The sequence below is a fragment of the Fringilla coelebs genome, assembly GCF_963513975.1.
Source record: "Fringilla coelebs genome assembly, chromosome: Z".
NCBI classification, from domain to species: Eukaryota; Metazoa; Chordata; class Aves; order Passeriformes; family Fringillidae; genus Fringilla; species Fringilla coelebs.
The window spans coordinates 50,009,544-50,029,132 of NC_140031.1; the positions used below are offsets into that span (position 1 = coordinate 50,009,544).

Below are 19,589 nucleotides of genomic sequence, written 5' to 3' on the forward strand. Positions count from 1 at the left end.
GCAACAATAAACTACAAAACAAAAATACCTCAGACAAGGCTGAGAATTTGCTCATACTGACCTAGAGACTGACTTGCCAATGCTGAATGCATGTGTAATTGGAAGGTGTCTGAACTTCTTTTTTGCCACTTAGTCTGGAGTAATTCTTATCTGTGTTTCTGCAGGTGTGAAGCAATGCTGTTAGCTTTATTTTTAAAACAGCATTTTCAGGCAATACATGACACTAGTGCTCCTAAACAAAGGTGATTCCTTATCTACTGTGATTGTGACAGAAATAATATTTCTTTGACTGAATAACTTTAAATAGGATTTTTTCATAAAAGGGGCTTTGATAAAAATTCCTCACTTTTAGGGTAGTTTCTGAAATCACTGTTTTTCTTTAAATGTAATCAGCATGATTTATTATTAAAGACCCAACACCATTTCAATAAATAAAAAGTAGAATTCTGATATGTCTGTCCCTAGAATTAATCCTGGAACTGCCTGTGCTAAGGTTAAAAATATTTTTAAAAATATATAATCATAAAATAAAAATATATAATGAGATATTATGAAAAATATGATCATATTTGAAAGTAAACCAAAAAAAAGTCATCCACGAAGTGTTTCTTCTGGTGAGGCTTTACAGGATTTTTTGTGCCTCATAGGTTCTCATGAGTACTTTAAAAGCACAGAAATGACAATACACACCACAGCTGATTCAGTAGAAAACTAAAATGGACATTCAGCCACTTAGTGGCTGTTCATAACATGAAATACAAATACCATCAACATGAGAGAATGAAGTATTTCACCTTAGTTGCTTAAATGACATATGGAAGAAATTGCAAAGTCCCTGGTAAAGGCTGCAGTAGACAGGCTGAGCTTCTGTTCTGCATTACCCTGTGTACCACCCTCCATCCTCCTAATTATTCTTACTATTACCTGTATATACCAGCTTCTCTGTTAGAAACTTTTCTGCATTGTTGTGGATAAACATAAGCCCTAACTTTAGCAGTACAGACAAAAGTTTCAGCAGATTTGCTGTATACACAGGGGACATGTTTCTTGCCCCCTCCTTCAGTGTTTTTAATGGTTGGGATCCACACAGAGGACAAGCAGACCCCACCCCAGTTCCAGCACCCTGTAGAGCCTTGCAGGCCGAAGAGGTGATGCTGGTGACCTGCATGGACTGACAGTGTCAGTGCTGGGACTGTAATTTAAATAAATGTTCAGAAGCATATGGAGCAATCCTGACCTAAAATCACGGTGCATTAAGAGTTTGTGACCCATGTGCCTCTTACCTGAGCAGGGCCAGGCCTGTGCTGTGTTTTGTGCTGCTCCTACAGATGGACCTCCAGGCATGCCTCTTGGCCACAGAATAAATTTAGATGGTTTATTTTAAGAAGGGAAGCCTGCAGGCAGCCCCAGTGGTACTCAAAATGGTAAATACCATCCAGCAGTACATGTGTGTCCCTGCCTTTGTCCAGAAGTGCAGCAATAAGGTCCCATGTGAACAGCCCTTTTGTTTGACTGCAGCAGTGATGAGTGGAGTTGTTCTCTAAGAAAATTTTTAATTATGTCAGATGACCTAAAGGGGGTAAAACGGTGGGACCTGCATAACTTGTGCCATGCCTGATGCTGCACAATCTGGGGTTCCCAGCATCTGAAGGAATATAAAATAAGCTATACTAGCTTCTTTGTTCCTAGCACGTGCTGTAACAAACAGCATTTTAAATGAAACTACACACAGAGTGCCTTTCTCCCCAGGACATTAACAAGCCAGCACCACCTGTTGCAAAATACCTGTGCTTTTTGGGTTTGGATGTTGTTCTATCACTAAGACAAAAATAATGTTCTGCCATTAAGAGAGAAGTTCACTGAGCCAGAAGACTAATTTTTCAAGACAGATTTTATTTTTAGTACAGTTTGCACATCAACAACCTTCCTTTATAAAGAATAATTTTAGAATTCCATACACCATTTTTTACTAACTTAGTTTGTATCTGAAGGTCTCCATTTTATGACAGGAGATTTTAATTTAAACTAAAGTGCCAAAAATTTGTGAAGTTCTTCAATACTGCTTTTGACAGCTCCTTCCACAAGGGTGATGCATCATCATACCCCACAACTACACGTTACCAAACTTCACAGAGATGCAGGGCACCAATGTATCACAAAGAGATGAGCTGCAGCTGAGATCCCAGTAAAGGTCAGCTTTCAATCTGCTCATTACTCTCTGTAGAATGATCTTCACCCTTTGGAGTCTGTGCATAAGAGTATTAAAAAAGAAGGTGATTATTGGCAAACCCATCCACCCACTTGTCAGAGATAATTTTCCTCTGACAGAAGTGCTCTGCTGAGGAATAACCAAAAAGCCAGCTCAAAGCACAGTTTCTCTGACAACACCAATAACACTGTGAGGCCGTTCATGTTCTGCTCTTTGGATTCTCCTCTCTGCTAGCTGCTCTCCCTCTGTGGTGAAAGTACTCAGGTCACCACAGCTCTCCAGATATAACAATCCAGGATGCAGTCTAGAAGGCAACACATGGACTCTCAATGATGTAGCTTGCTGGTCAGGTGTTGTCATCACCTTTAAAAATAAAAGAGAAGTTTAAAGCAGTTTTGTTTTCTGGTTCTTTTTCCATTAGAATAGTTTTGTACCCAACTAGGAAGAAGCTAGTTGTAGTGTCATGTGTTATGTTTAAAGAATAATTTAAAAAGCTATAAAACCCTGAGCATTTTTAAGGAGGCATGGGAAAAGCAGTCCTCAAAAGGGGGAAGCTAAAGGTGCACAGGAATTCCCCCTCAAAAGGCGGAAACTAAAGGTGCACAGGAATTCTCTCACTCCAACCTATGGCATGTCTGTTATAGAAGGAACCTAAATGTTGCTTCCTTGCAGAAGCCACAGAACTGCAATAACCTTCAGGCCTGTGTGATAAATTAAATTCTCATAAGGAGCCTTTTTCCCTCCTGTTTCTGTCAAATTTGTCAAGGCTTTTGGTGCCTGAAGGCTGCAGTGGGAAATCCCACTTTATCTGCAGAGCCTAAATGACACTGATGCGTTTTGCATGAGAACCCAAACCAAAACCAGCTGTCATAGCAAATCACTTGTGCTGTGCATGAATCAATTTATCTACCCAAATGGTCTGTAAGTTACCAAAACATTTGTTTGATGAAGTCTGAAGTGTCTGAAACTTCTGGATGTTCATTCCATTAATGTAAGCAACATATTTTCTATTTTCTGCTTTTCTTTCTTTGGTACTAGGTCTTATTTTTATTTTGAGAACCAATCACAAAAAAGTTCCTTCTAGTGGGTTGACATAAAAATTTCCTTGTCAGCCTCCATTCCTTCTGGTTTGCAGATGCTTATTTATAACATCCCTCTCTCCTGTCACACTCAGTATAAAATGCTGTTACGTTATTTACAGTTCATGATTCCTCAACAGAAGACTGACTCATTTTTTAAATACACACATACTCTGGCTTCTAGCTGATAGAGCAGAAAATGTCACAGCCTCTAACACACTCCCTACATGAAACTGAAGTGCTGAAGGAAGCCAGTTTGGTCCGAAAACTCTGACACACAGACTGGCGAATGGAAACCTATACTTCCAAACCAGGGGCAATGGGTTTCCTCATCATTGAATCAGTACAAGTAATAAAACTACCTGCTCAAGGAAAGTGGCACTGGTGACAGCTTCTGCCATATGTCTCTCATCTGATTTTAAAACAGATTTGATATTTTCCACCAAGTCATGTATGTCTGGGCTCGTGCTGCAGGACTGCTTAAGGATCCACGCCACACGCCGTTTAGTGTCCATGTAAGACTTATAGTCTATCAGAGACCGAGGTCTTCCCCTCGAAGCTCTGGCTCTTGAACTCTTCCGCAAGGTAACAGCGTTCAGTGGATTTACATCATTGAGCGTTACAGTTTGACCGCTGAGCGCTGTCCCTGAAGACAAAGATGAAACAAAGTAAACAATCCACAAAATTCATGGTATTCCCTGAGATTCCCCTCCTCATTCAATGAGGATGCAGTGCATGGTTTAACCTTGTACAACTTAACAGTCTGGCATGGTCAGGGTGGCATGGAAGGCTCACTCTATCAGATTTACACAAAATGCCTGTAAAATAGTCATACATAGCATGACTGAGTGCATATTACATGTCAAAGCATCTGGAGGGACTCTTCCCCTTTGGAAAGCTCTTGGTCATTTTGTGTACGTTTGGTTCCTTTCCCTTGTTTCTGATCTGAAGAGACCTGAAATGCCTGTTGAGTGTTAATGTAAACATAAAGGTAGAAGGCTTTTATGATGTCTCCTAAACTCCTTATAACTTTTAGTTGTTAGCAGTCAAGAGGACAAATTGTATCTGAAAATAATTACCTGCCAAACTAGAAGCTAGTAAAACTACAAAGTAGAAATTCAATGGAAGAAAAACCAAAACAACATAACCCAAACCAAAACATTCAAATTTACCTAGCAAGGACTAAACAAAGGGCATTACAGAATCAATTTTGCTGCCTTTGGTCAAAAATTCACTGCCTTTGGTATAAACAAGTGACCAAATTCTGACCCCATTAAAAGGAATAAAAAACCCAAAAACCCCCAAAACCACACCTAGAGATTGTTCAAGAAGCAGTTTAATGTTGGCTTCAGACTAAAAAAATCTTAGGAGGAGACGCAAAACTTCCCAGCAAGAAGAGCACTAACTTGAAGTGAATTCCTCTGTTGCAGTGAGTTCCTATTCTGTAGCACTCGTGACTAACTCAGATCTCTAACTGCTGAACAGACCTAACCTCAGTAACACTGAGCCTAAAGCTTCCAAATGCTCCTGACATGGGGTCTCTGTACAGTGGAAGCACTCTGCTTTCACAGCTATGAATAGGTTCTGTGTCATGTAACTATTGCTTCAGCAGCAGATTCTCTGGGCTGCTGTGTTGGAAGTTGATAGGAGGACAAGAAAAAACACATGATACAGCAGAGCCATGAAAACATTCCACAAAAACAGCAAGTATAATCCAGATAGGCATGCTCCCAATATCCAAAATAAATGGCTGTTACTAACATGCCCCCTTGGCACTTACATTTTGAGTGCTGGTAGCTGCACAGCAGCTACTGTGGGGATTCCAATATCCTCTAGTAAAAATTGCAAGACCTCTAACTGGTGCATTTTTCAAGACTGTCAGCAGTATCACAGACTGTGTGGTCACATTAGCAGTTTTTCCACAGCAACAGAATTAGATCACTGACACCAAAGCAATTTCACCAACTCTCCACCATGGGTTGTGTTGAGTTTTTGAAGGGTTTTTTTGGCAATATGAGGATTGAGAAAAGGGGAGCAAATTTATGGGCTAATACCAAATCCCCACGCCAATTTTGCTTTAAATTGCTCACACTGACAACTGCACTTGTAAGACTTTAGATGTCGGTGCACAGGAATCCTGGGTGCTCTCTCTCCTCATTTTCCACTACCCCTTCCTCTCACCCAGACCCTGCTACAGACCCTGTTCCTAGATATGAAAACCTAAAGAGCAGCAAGATTAAGGAGTTAGGTGGAGAAGGTTTGGCAAAGCATAAAGTTCTGTTATGTAGGTGCTCTGTTGGGAAACAGTAGCTGATTTCTGCAGGTACTAGGTTCGATGTACCAAACTTCTGAAAAGTTCTTTCTGAGAACCATTACACAATCACTGACAGAGAAAACAGTCACCTGGAGGCAGGTGGCAGTGCAGGAGCACAGGGTCACTTTTAGAACATTTCAGCAAGGGATTGAAGGCTCTCCTGTTCACTCCTGCAGGCACACAGCTTGCATTTGAAGAGGAAAGGCTCACTCTGCTGGAAGGCTCCTGAATTTCTTCAGCTGAATAATCAGAAACAGAAAAGTAGAAGTAGTCAAAATAAAGCTAATCTGTAGAAGCCATTATTAGAGACTGATTTTTTCCCCCCATCTGTAATGGGTAAATCTGCAAATCTGTTATGAGAGAGGTCACAAAGGTCTAGAGGTGCATGTATGTGTGTACAGATCCACACTTACTGAACAGTAACATTGATCTAAACCTTGTTTAAATGTTTGCAAAAACCTGTAGAGCCTTATGCAATTGGAGTAGCAGAAGAGTAGAGTCTAGTACACCCTAGTACAAAAATCACTTTAAACTACCAGATCAGAGAGAAGGGAACTACAGCTTTATTGGCAAAAAAACCTAAATCTCACCGAGCCCCAAATCCTCCTGCTTATAGGCAGTTGTACCAAGATATGACAGCATACAGTCAGAGAGGTCAGTCAACTTTTGCAGTTAGGTATCTTGTAAATCAGTGACCAGCCCCTAAAAAGGAATTAAAATCTGAAATATTTTCCTGGATTCTTGGGATATGCTATATCCTTCCCACTCCTCCTTTTCCTAATGAATGAAATTTAATGAACAGGAGAGGATGCAGCTGTGTACATTTCTCACTAAGCTTGGTTCTGTACCTCCATCTAGTGGCACCTGGCATATTACAAAAAACAATTGTCTTGATCATTCAGGAGTTAAAAAATTTGTAGTGGGCTGCCCCTGGTTGGATGCCAGGTACCCACCACAGCCACGTCCCTCTGCAACTGGATAGGGGAGAAAAAATATAATGAAAGGCTTGTGACTTGAAATAAGGACAGGGAGAGATCACTTATCAATTAATATCATAGGCAAAAGAGACTCAGCTCATGGATATCAGCTGATATCCATGATATCAAAAAATGGACAGAATAATGAGAAGTAAAACAGATCTTAAAAACATCTTTCCCTCCCCTGGGCTTTATCTTCTGCCCTGCAGCAGCGCAGGGAACGTGGGTTACTGTCAGTTCATGACACATTTCTGCTGCTGCTGCTCAAGGAGAAGAATCCTTCCTCTGCTGCATTGTAGAGTCCCTCCCATAGGAGACAGTTCCACAGAAATTTCTCCTTCTTGACTCCATTCCACAGGCAACAGTTCTACATAAAATGCTGCAGTGTGGGTCAGTCCTGTTCCCCCAAATGGACACAAGTCCTACCAGGAAACCTGTTCCAGCATGGGCTCCTCTCCCCAGTGGTCTGCAGGTCCCTGCCAGGAGCCTCCCATGGGTTCACAGCCTTCTCGCACTCACCCACCTGCTCTAGCAGGGGCTCTCCAGGACCTGCAGGTGGATCTCTGCACCCCTGTGAACCTCCATGGCTGCAGGGGCACAGCTGCCTCTCCATGGGCTGCACCACGGGCTGCAGGGGGATCTCTGCTCCAGCGCCTGCAGCACCTCCTGCCCCTCCTTCTCCACTGGCCCTGGTGTTTGCAGGGCTGCTCCTCTTACATATTCTCACTTCACTCTTCTCTGACACCAATATATCTGCAAAGTAACTTATTTTCCTTTCTTAAATATGCTGTCACAGAGGTGTTACCATAATTTCTAACTGGTCCAGCCTTCTCCAGCAGCAGGTCCATCTCTGGAGCTCTGCCAGGCACAGAGGAAGCTTCAAACCTCCCAGCAGCTTCTCTGCCACTACCAAAACTTGGTCATGCAAACCCAGCACAAAACCAAATTCATGTAAACAGTCTTTTATTCATAACACAGCAAAATCTGTGGTGTCACTCTTAACAGGTATGCAGCAGTGGCAGGAGCATCAAGAAAATTTAGGCTTTGATAATATGTACTTGTTGAGCACAGCACCTTATCGTCTACACAAATGCAACTTAGAACTTCTAAAGAGAAGAAAGAGTGACACAACCTATATAAAACAGGTACCAGCCTAGCAAATCAGAAGGTAGGGCCCAGCAACAAAATATGGCAGACCAAGAATCGTGCAGGATTAAAGAATCCATCACCAATCTAAACTTTTCAACACCAGTGGAGCTGTGTTAGCAGTGATGCCCAGGAGGTACAATGCTGCAGTTACTTTGGAAAGGTTGTTTTTTTGGTATTTTTTTAAAATTTGAAACAGATTCATCAACAGATTTTGTGATCTTAAGAGAATGCTTAATAATGTTAATGTTTCAGAGAGATAATTGTCTTATGGTGGTTGTACTGCAAATACACACCTAGTTTGTGATGATACAGAGCTACTAAGCACTTCCTGCCACCAGCAAAAGGCTGCATTGCCTGCCTACTACAGTCAGCAGGGGAAGTCCAATTTTTGCTTGACAGGAGTGATTATGAAGTCAGTAAAACAATTTTAGCTGGCACAGAGAATCTTTGGAGCTCTTCCTGCAGACAGCAGTCAGTATTCCCCTCACTCTGCTGGCAGAGTAGTACACAGCTTTAAGCTCCCTTGGGAGCTATGCTCAGTTGATCAGCCCTGATGATGCCAAGGGAATCACAGCATCATACACAAATGCCCTGGCATGACAGCCTGCCAGCATAAACTAAAAGATCAAGTTTTATTTATAGACTGATATAGACTGCATCAGCTGAGACTGCCCACAGACTTCCTCTGCCACAATTCCAACAAAAGCCCCCCTTTTGTATTTGCCTCCTGCAGTAGTCCAACCCCAGCAGGCAGCTCAGTCCCTCATAGTCACTCTCACTCTTCCCCTGTGATATGGGGAGAAGAACTGAAGGACAGAAGTGGCAGAACTCATGGGCTGAGATAAGGACAGCTGGAATGAAGTGGGGAGGGAAAAAACCCAGGAAACTCAAGGGAAAGCAAGTGATGCAAAAGCAGTCACTCACCACTAGCTGACTGATGCCCAGCCAGTCCCTGAACAGTGACAATGCTGGAACACTCTCCCCAGGTCACAAATCCAAACCAGCAACACAGGCTGCTAGGAAGGAAATTAACTCCATTCCAGCCAGATGTACTACACCTTTCCAAATCTAAATAAAGGAAGAGATACTGTTCCGTGTACTTCTTTTTTAACTAAATTCTAGGAAGCCTTGGCATCTAGAAGAAGCAGCAGTGTTAATTTTCTTTCTTAAGAGGCTTACTTTCTTTTTTTATCTTATCTGAATTTAACAGGCAGGCTGATAATTAAATGTTTCTTTACAGACAATTTTATTTAAAAAATACTGGACAAACCAGTTAGGATGATAGAAAGGAGGGTACCCTTTGCCATATGTGCTCAGGTAGGTCTGATTCTTCCAAAGGAAATTTTTAAATACAAATGCCTCAAACAATGTCGTATCAAAACAAAACAAAACAGAACAAGACAAAACAAATGTCGTATCAAAACAAAACAGAACAAGCCAAACAAAATACTTTCTTGACTGTCCTTCACTGCAAGTGCATTTTCTATGCTATTTTTTTCCTGTTTCCAGTCCTCAAAACTTTTTAAGGTATATCCTTGTATTTGATAATCTCCTTTTGTTTGAGCACAGGAAGCTCAGAGAAAGCAACAGGAATTTTAGCAATAAGAAACCTTTGGGAAAGAAATCCAGAGGGGCTGTAGCAAAAGGTTTCATTCTGATTATCACAGCTGGCAAGACACCATAAGCACCCAAGTGCTTGTTTTCAGAGGTTTCAGATGGACTGTCAGAGTTCAGGGGATTTTGACAGAGCTGACATTTGGCTGAAGTATGATTTTACACAAACTGTTTTTTTTCCCTGACTCCATATAACTGGAACAATTCTAGGAACAATTCCAACTGATGCAGTTCAAACCCAAGATTTCTTTACAGTCTAGTACGTAGGCTGGCAGAAGACAGGCCTCAATCAAATAAAAGATCTGGGGCTTCTCCCCTGCCCCAGTCTTTACTCTCTTGAGTGGATATTGCAAATGAAACAATTTTGCCATAATGGTCAAGTCCTAATGAAAACTGGAACACGTTTTCATGGGCTGTACTGGAAAAGCTGGAAGTTAATGATGTTCAGCCACAAGCCTACACTGCAACAAACATTAGGCTAAAAAAAACTTGGAGCTGTAGGCATGGTTTTCTAAAACAGTGCAGAGCAAAGTCTGATGGGGTCTCTAACAGTAGTTTAGCTATCTCCCATACCAGGATGCAGAAATTTTTTAGTAATTCTTCCAGTTCAGGCTGGATAATGGAATAATTCCGAGTTTAGTTCCACACAGTCCTGCATTATTCTATCCTTTTCCTATTTTTACCAGCAATAAAATGTTAACAGGCCCCATCACATACACTAAGCAAATGGAAGCACCGGAGCTAAACATAATTTCTTAAATGGACATAGTGTCAAAAACTAACTTTTAGGTTACTAAAAATGAAACATATCCTTCTTTTTGTATCTTGCATGAAAACAACTTGTGGTGCTTTTAAGTATTTTAAATATTAATCCTTGTTCCCACCCCCAACAATCATAATTCTGTATCTCTGGTTTGCAGTATGGTGGCTGTCTTTCAAAGAACTAATGCTGCTGCTGCATTAAGTTGTACGTGTTGGAGGGAACATTCTAGAACAATCATTAAAATTACTTTTTACCTTGAGAGGACTGCCTGTCACTTACTTCCCCTGAATCAACCTCTTCCACGCCATTTATTTGAAGTACACCTCCCTGGAATAAAATACAAAAGTTGAAAAATCACAAGTCACCACCTTTCTCTGGCCTTTCCTAAGAACTGCAACATCCGCCTTATAAATGGAATACCTGCTCTTAATGACACAGAGACAGTGTGATATGAGTTCAATTCCATGGCAAAATCTAGGCCAGTGCATATATTCATATTCAGTCTAATATTCATATTCATCATCCAGGTCAGCGAATTTTATCCTATCCAGTATTTTCTGGGGAAAAGTGCCAGTCTTTTGAAAACACCAGTGGAAAAGGATGGCCAGTGATGCAAAAACCTTGACCTAGTCCCTTGTGGGAGGAGTAAGTGAAGTAAAGCAAGGAAATCTTTTAGAATAACTAGCAACAGGTGTGCTCCACATTGCTTTCTGCTCCTTCTCCCTATGCCTGGGCAGTTTTCCAGCTGGAGAAAACTTTTCAGTTCCAGAGATACGTGATTAATTAAAATCTTAGGTGAAATTTACATTCATAATCAAATGTGTCCCCCTGATGTACATGTACCATGCTTGAGTGCAACCTCTTCCTTAGAGTGGAAAAAAACCAAATCAGACATTAAACTCCTATGGCCCATACCTGCTCAGAGCTTTTTAAGCTGCACACAGTTTCGTAGGGTGGAGGTGGGTCCAGAGGGCAGTACACTTCAACCCCTCTGATTCTTGTTACATAAATATAGTGCAGTGAAATCACATCAGAGACAGGTGTGCTGCAATAAATAACACAGATCAAATCTGTTAGCATGGCTTTCCAGCTGCAGAAAAACATCACCTGTTAACAAACTCCACCAGCTTTCTGTGCCAACTCGGATTTTGGGATGTAAGTCACAGATATTGGACTTGCCAAGATCTGCAAGACGTCGTCTCAGAAGATGGCAGGAGTAATTCCCAGTTTAGCTCCTCAGGACTTGCCTCTCCAGTATGTTCTCCCTGTACTTTGGGCAGTACAGGGCCTAGGAACCCATTCCAGTTCAATTTCAGAGATTCAGTTTTGTTACAAAAGATTAAAGTACAGGTTGTCACTCAAAATGTGACAGACGAGCTCTGAGTTTTGTGAACAATTGAGTTCTTACTTATAACCTAAATTCAAGATACTTCTGACTTGGTGCTTCATGTTCAGATAGAGCTGCACAGAAAAAGCCAAATTCGAACTAAAGGCTGTTTTTGTGATGATGCAACAATATTATGGTTGACCAATTCCAAAGGCTTGTATGAGGCAAAAGCACCTCATGGCTAACCTCAGTTTCCAAAGAGCTCTCTGAAACCTTTACCACAGCAGAAATCCCAAAGACCTTCTACTGCAATATCCTTCTCTTAGGAGGTAGCTCTGAGAAGGAAGAAAACAGAACAGTGCCTGGAGAAACCTTAATTTTCATAAACATAGATTTACATTGCCCCAGGAACACTGTAACAAAGTGTGCTGGTCCACAGCAGAGCTGGCAAGAAGACCTTCCCAACACAATCCTCAGAGAAGTCTGTGACCCAAAGCATCTCAGCTCTTTGTTTTTTTTTTTTTTTTAATTTTAGTTGCTGATTTGGTACTGAGCATGAACCTCAAGAAACACACAGAAACCCGTATTTTGCTCTCTGAATTTTGGTCAGGTTTCATTCATTATCACTGGTGGATGCTACTCTCTACAAAGCAAGTCCTTCCTCCCAGAATTTAGGGTTTCTCTGGACACTGGCTGGAGGGAACAAAGATGACGGTGAAAGTTTTTTTCTTGCAAGCTCAGAGGAAAGGGCAGAATGACAGAAATGCCTATGGAAGACCACTTGCACAGACAGGAAAAGAATAAAACTTTCAAAACGATAAGCTGGAAGCCCTCTTATGAAAGGCTCCTGTGAAGACAATGGAGGTAATGCACAGAGAAACCTGACTAAAGGAAACCAGATATTTTGACAGCTGGCCAGTATCTTTTTTAGTCTTAAAAATGGGGAAAACAAAGTATACTAAAGTGGTTTTTAACTACAATCTACTTAATCTGTTCCAAAAGGCTTCAGAATAATTCTGGAGATGGATCCTCCATTGACATTACTTCCTCACATTTTCCTAATATGTTCATTCAATGTGAGCCACAAAGTTATATACATTTTGAATCTTAGTTTTGTTTTTAAAACAAAACTCAGCTCAGTCATACCTTGAAAATTTATGCTATGTCCAACAATTATGATAAAACTTATTACAGAATATGCAACTAGAAAAACATTCCCTGTGGAGTTCCCTAATTGTAGAAGTAATTTCCAGGAGGTACCCACCCCGTATTTTAAACTGAACTGAGGTAGATTTCTTGGCCTTGCTGCCCAACACACATTATGTCTTCCCTTAAATTTACATGTCTTGTGACACTTTCATACAATCACAGAATATCCGGAATTGGAAGGGACCCACAAGGATCAAAGGCCAACTCCTGCTGAACTTCACATTTTGTTTCCATCTGGAAACTCAGTTCTCACTGTTTATGTTGTGCCAACCCTGAAAAATAACGTAACCGGTATTTTTAAATGTATGAAATAATGAGAGTAGAGGTAGGAATTCACCAGACACTTGAAGGGCTAGTTTTGGGGGTTTTTTTGCCATTAAATACAACAAATGTAAAAGTTTCCCATGAACAAGTGAGCAAACCAATTGTCTTTGACAGCTGGACCCCTGACTTTTCAGTCTAAAGGGTGGCAGAGAAGGCCTGCCCATTCCAAACATGTCTTTGGCACAAATTTTGTGACTGTGGTGTTTCCCTTTTCAGGGGATGTATCTGTCTTGAAGCTTGCAGAGGGGGCTCACCTCCCTGGATGTGGCTCCTGTCACACCCTCCTTGCACACAAAGGCTTGGGATGCAGGGACCAGGGAGCTCAGCACAGAAAGCCAGGGCACAGGTGCTAAAAAGAGCTCAGGTTACAATCTGGGAGGAAAAAGTGTGAGAAGGCTGACTGAGAAATGGCCACATCCCATCTCAGCCATTCTTGCAGGATTCAGCTTGGGCTGAGTCATGATTACTCATCTTCCAAAAACAGAAATAAAGCCTGTCTGTTGCTTTAACTTCTGCACTCCTGTATAACTACTCAGAACACCCTAAAACAAGTAGCCTGACTTCAGAAAGATCTCATTATCACTTCAGCGTGACTATCAACCAGTTTTAACACAGTCACAGGCAAGGTAGCTACTCAATTTTAGACCACAGAAGCCTTAAATACTGTTCAGCAAACCCTCCTGTGCAACACCCCCCCAAAATAGAAAAAAAAATAAATATATATATATACACACACTGCTGCTGGGAAAGAGATAACCATCCAGAATAACATAATGACATGCTAGACAAAGAACAACTGGTCCATTTTAAAGCAGGAGAACTCTGAAAAGCATAAATAATTATTCTTACAAAGATATCTTTACACATTCCACTCTGTTCTCATAAGCCGCTTGAACCAAGACTTAAATAGAGGATTTTAGTGGTATTTTGAATTCAAATCCAGTCTCTGGTGTTTCAGAGGAGCTGTTCATTCAAAATCCTATTGTTGTGCCATGTTATAATTTTCTAGGCAATCCCAAAATCTGTAATTACCTCTGCCAGGAACATATAGTCTTGAAAGTCACTATTCCTGATGAAACACTGAAATAAACTAAACACTCCCCCTCACTGGAAAAAGGAGGAATTTTGAACAAGAGTCACGCAGTCTGCTTGAGCATCATACTACTTTATGTACAAATATTGTATGTTCAGAACAGAATAATGCAGCCCTGAAGGTACTTGAGACAGTAGTTCATGTTCGGACTCAGGTGTTTATTATTTTTTATCAGTAAAACAGTCTCACAAACATGAGTTCTGCAGCCTTTCATTAGCAAGGCACAAAATGGGAAACTATCTCTTGTTACAAGGTCTTTTAAGACTAAACTAAACAATTAAGAAATGACAGCTAGATTATCCTCCCTTTTAAGCCAATAACTGATCCCAAAGAGCCCACAATGCAGACTTTTCTGCCCACTTACAAAATGACACCCAAACCAATGAAGAAGAAGGAAGAAGGTAAAGAAGAACAACCTGCCTCCACCCTAAAACCTCCATCTTGCTTCATATTTATTTTTATATTCTAAAATCCTAAACTCTGAGTTTTCCACTCTGTGATATTACACACTTCTAACCAACTAGACACCCATAATCCCAGTACTAGCAATGAATTTTGGAAGTTTTCTTCACAACCTCAGGTCAAATGCAGTGTTCTCTTGTGGTCTGTGCCTTTAAGCACAGAAAGTTTAAAATTCTCAGCATCCAGGATTCTAACCACAGCCCCACCTGAGTCTTAAACTAGTAAAGCCAACCTGCAAGTTACTTTTGAGAGCAAATAACTACCGGCAGGGTAAAGGATTACTTTTCCAGGCAGTGCAGTCATAACACACCCTTCAGTCAGCCCTAAGAACTCAAGAAGGAGAAGGAAAATGACTCAGGTCATGGGGGGAACAACAGTCAGGGTCTCTGGCTTGCTAAAGTGGTTGTGTTTGGGTTCCCACTGCTGCCCTCACCTGCTCTTGACAGCATCATGTAAGTCTTCAGCTGTGTCAAACAGTAGTATTTCTCTAACCCAGAAACAATTCCTAGAGAATCTAAACTCAAAACCACAAAATTTTACCCCCTTACCCTCACTGTATTTATGCTTTTTCCAAACTAATGGGTTTTTTCTTCTTTTTTTTTTTAATCCCCCTAAAATCACAAACCTTTTTCACTAGAAAAAACAGTCTTAAAAAAAAAAAGATTAGGCAGTGTTTCAAAAGACACTAAAAGAAAGGGAGTGTACAGTTTTACCTGTGACTTTGTGGAGTACAAGAACTGAAAGTTGCAAAATAGGAGGGAGGTGGGACAGGTGGGACAAACTCATCGGGATCCAAATTGTGATCTTCACCTTCAATCTCACATTCATCCTATTCAAACAAAACTGTGTTAAAACCCTTCTGAGCTGTAAGTATTGCTGAACAGTGTAATCTGTTAATACTGTTTGTACCACCCTCCATGGCAAGCAATGCCTGGTGCTCACTTACTGTGCAGGATCTTCTTGAGGCAAGTGTCAGTAAGTAATGCAGAGCAGCCGCTGTGAAGCAAACTGTGGCGGTGAGAGCATTCAGGGCACTAAGAGCTAAGAGAACCTTCTGAAGAACATGAAGATTATTGAAATTAAAAAATTAAATCATGATATTAGTAAATGTCAAAATAATAATGATAATAAATAATAATACAAAACTAAAACAAATAGAGAAAACACAGGGATGATCATGGCAATTACTTCTAAGAAGTGTATGGGATGAAGTCTTCAGGACAATTGTGAAGACTGGAGTAATTTGCAAAAACTTGTTTTACACTATCTTTTGTCCTGACAGAGAGATCCAGAAGGGTTTAATACAGCTCATATGCAATTTATCCATCTACTAATCCAAGAATTACAACCTTCCTCATAACTTTTCTGTGGGAAATACAGATTCAAGATGATCACCATTAAAGAAATGTCAATGTTTTGATATTTGAAGATGGTGCTGGTAGGGAGCTTTATTTTAGCAGTTTGTAAGCCACAAAAGGCTGAGAAGTGCAGAAGGCTAACAAAGGCATCAAATCATTAGCTAAAATGTAGATCTCATTTACCCCGTAATCTTGTCTGGATTCAACAGCAGTTTTGGTGGAACTAAACCCAAAAAACAGGCAAGAACTGCTTATTGGCTCAGCAATACGCTGGTCAAAACCCAGACATGAAACCCTCCCCTCCTGTCATGGTACAGTACCATGAAGAGCTTCTGACTAGTGTGAAAGACCAGAAAAATAACAGAGTTTTTCCTAGTAAACACTTCAGCTTTGCACTGCTGCATGAGCATGGACATTATAAAAGCAGTACTGTTGATGGGTGTGCAGGGTACCTTGAGAAGAAAGTGAGCAGCACTGCATGACTTCACATGGTATAGCTTCAGTACAGCATTTGCTTCTGTGCAGCTAGTGGGATGAAGCTCTTCACAGCAAAAACAAGTCTTGTTTTCATCCATATCCATCTTTAAGAAATAAAACTCTACTTTTTAATTGCTTTATGCAATATTTTTACCTGCATAATATCGAACCTATTGTCTTAAACTAAGCCCCTGACCACAAAGCAGACTGGAAATTCAGTATCATATAATTGAACAGTTTGGTATGCCAATGATTCCTGCATTATAAAGCTGTACTATACACTTCTTATTTGACAGAAAGCATTATGGGTAATGTATTAACACATTTAAATACAAGCTAGTTGTAATCAAAGCTGCACTGATTGCTAAGCAATTTTATTACCTATGCTCTTTCCAATGCTTAACTGCCTAGAAATTATTTCTCTGACTGTTGTGTAAACTGCTCTATATGAACTGTACACATTTTCTATTATTCAAGAATATATCTTGCATTTCTAGGGATGGAATGTAACCCACGACTATAATTTCAACCCAGTCAAATCATTAATAGCCATATCTGTACACCATTGTTTTTTGTAACTTTCACTTTAAAATTAATCTTATCATCTTAGTTTTCAAAGTAGAAATTCAATACCATATCTAGAAATAACTGTGGATTTAGCTTTCAGACTCTGGAGTCACAATGTTGACACTCTTCCACCTATAGAAGCCACCCTACAAAATAATTGATGATTTCAGGAATGTCTTCTTGCTGTACCCTTTATTTCCAACTACAGACAAATCAGAAATTCCTGCAATATTTGACCACCTCATCTGGAATATCATTATTAATTCTCATTATAGCTTTGGTACAGTGATACTGGATGAATCTAGATTCCCATGGGTTTATAATCTTGGACTCTCACTGCAATACATCTACTGCCATGTCAAGGAACCAACAATAGCTTTCTTGAAAAATAAATGAATGAAAATAGATATTCAAAAATCTCTTCCATTAACCCACAGAGTCCTTCAAGCTTTTATACACAACCATCTTCATCAACAAGTGACTCTGTACTGTATCCTTAAATTTCAATTAGTCCACAGTTTCCAGTTCATCAATAGTCATTCTTCTATTTCTCATGACAACTGCTTGAGAAAAATCTTTTGCATGTGCAGACTGCATCTTTGTCAAGCGGAAGTGTTCTGAAAAGCTACTGTGATTTCATCTACCTTATTTATTTTCTCACAGCTTCTGCTGTAAGGTATCACAGAATGGTCCTTCTCAGGTGAGGCAAAACAGGAATAATCCTACCCACAGATTATAAGGAACTGAATATTTTGTGAGTAGCTCACCATTACCCACACATAGGCTTTTTTCAACGGTTTATATTTTTTTACATTACATTACATTCCTTGTGCTAGTTCTATAATTACTTGCAACTCTACATCAGGACATTTTGTGATCTCAGCACAGCAAGCTAATACGCCATAATGAGAAGAAATCCATGTAAATCAGTATGTGTGCTCACCAAATTGCATCTGGATACACCGGACACAAATTGAATGCCTTGACATCCTAGTATTAATCCAGTCACATTCAGCATCAAACTGATCATAGATAGCAGAACAAACAGGTTAACCTGGAACACCAAAACAAAGTTAACTGCAGTGGGCACAGAAACTCAACTCAAGGAACCTATTACAAAGCAAATCCTATTCACAAACTGAAGCTGGGAATGACTCTGCTTTTTCAAAACTGCCCATGACTTCAGTGCCCTAAGATGCCTTAACCTACTTCCAAAATTCTTTGTCTTCTCTCTCCTTCTGGACTAATTATGCAACTATTGAAAATATCAGTAGTAATAGTACAAACAATTAAAGGTTTTGTTGGGAGTGCAAAGTACGATCTGCAAGTTGCCCAGCTTCCACTGTGTGTCATACTCTTCCACCAAGTTTAACTCTCAACACATTCAAACAGTAAAGAAACTTGAAGAGGAAGAAACATGTTAAACCAACATTCACTCTGCACTTCCAGAATTACTCTGCAGCACAAATATATGAAAAATATCTGTTCCAGTACAATAAAGATGGAAACACTTTAGAGACTTGAGCTGCATTATTTTATCTCCTCCTAGCTACCAAAGCCAGAATATTTGTAAATCAGATAATACTTTCAGATTTATAAACCACCAGAAACTGAGCAATGGCAAGAGCAATAAATACATGAAAAAAGCAGTGGACAAAATGATGTGTTGCTTTCACCTATGCCCTTACAATCTATACTTACATGACTGTGGATATGGATTTTGGACATATAAAAGAACCATCCCTATCCCTATTCATACAGGCAAAAATATCCTGTACTTCAAGAAGAAGTACTATGGGTAAGACCACTATTTAGAGACAAATGAAGCTAAGATTCCTCTTTAAGCATTCAATCCCACAAAGCAAGTATCAGATTCTTAATGCCCTAAAGCATCCTTTTTAAAAACAATCTGCTCACTCAGGTTTCTTTGTAGCAAAATGGTCCAAATTAAAAAAGTAGGACATCCCAAAAAACAGAGGAAGAGAAGGACACTATGAGGAACGTGAGTTCAGTCCTGCTCCAGACAGCTTTACAGAAGATCCAGTAACAAGGACTTCCTAAACATGCAAAGAACACCGTGGCCTTCCAAATAAGTTTATCTGATGTACCATGGTTAGCTACCTAGAATCTGAAGCAGAAAGAGGTAACAGCTGTTGCACAAATTATGTTCCCATTTTCTGAGGTTCAGGGAAATAATCCCCAATGAATGGACAAGAGCCAAAGCACATTACTATGCAAAATAAATTATTCAATTACCACATTACTAGTCATTACTAGTTTGACCACAACATTATCCTGTAAGGTAGATTTTAACCCCAAAAACCCCCATAATTGATGTAGCTATTAGTGAATCTCGGTAGAGGACTGGGACTACTTTGTGTTAGACACAATAAAACCAAAATCATTTATAAATTATTAAGAGGAAGAGTATTTTGTCCTAGCTTTTTACTAATCACAAAACCACAGATAAGAGGGGGTTAGTTCTAGAAAGCACTCTGAGTGTAATTTTTTTCCCCAAACACAGAATCTAATGATTTTTTTAAAATTACACCATGTTTAGCATGTAAATGAATGAAACCAATTCCTTATGCTTTTACCTAAATTATCTTAATTGTCCTTCTACCAAAAAACTACTTTGAGAAAAAAAAATGGTACACACAGGTATTT

At 40.0% G+C, this 19,589-nt stretch overlaps 1 protein-coding gene across 2 annotated transcripts in view; it reads right to left on the minus strand.

The window, feature by feature from the left end:
- Positions 1-1,873: 1,873 nt before the first annotated feature.
- The window catches only part of ENTREP1 (endosomal transmembrane epsin interactor 1), a 28,027-nt gene continuing 10,311 nt past the window's right edge, over positions 1,874-19,589 (minus strand). For both annotated transcript variants that reach the window (XM_084225128.1, XM_084225129.1), the window contains exons 3-11: positions 17,866-17,976; positions 16,331-16,459; positions 15,467-15,574; positions 15,234-15,349; positions 11,021-11,150; positions 10,360-10,432; positions 5,692-5,841; positions 3,651-3,934; positions 1,874-2,572 (exon numbers count right to left, since the gene is read on the minus strand). In XM_084225128.1, the coding sequence (XP_084081254.1) occupies positions 2,363-2,572; positions 3,651-3,934; positions 5,692-5,841; positions 10,360-10,432; positions 11,021-11,150; positions 15,234-15,349; positions 15,467-15,574; positions 16,331-16,459; positions 17,866-17,976 (1,311 nt within the window). In that variant the 3' untranslated portion in view covers positions 1,874-2,362. The remainder of the gene's footprint in view (positions 2,573-3,650; positions 3,935-5,691; positions 5,842-10,359; positions 10,433-11,020; positions 11,151-15,233; positions 15,350-15,466; positions 15,575-16,330; positions 16,460-17,865; positions 17,977-19,589) is intronic.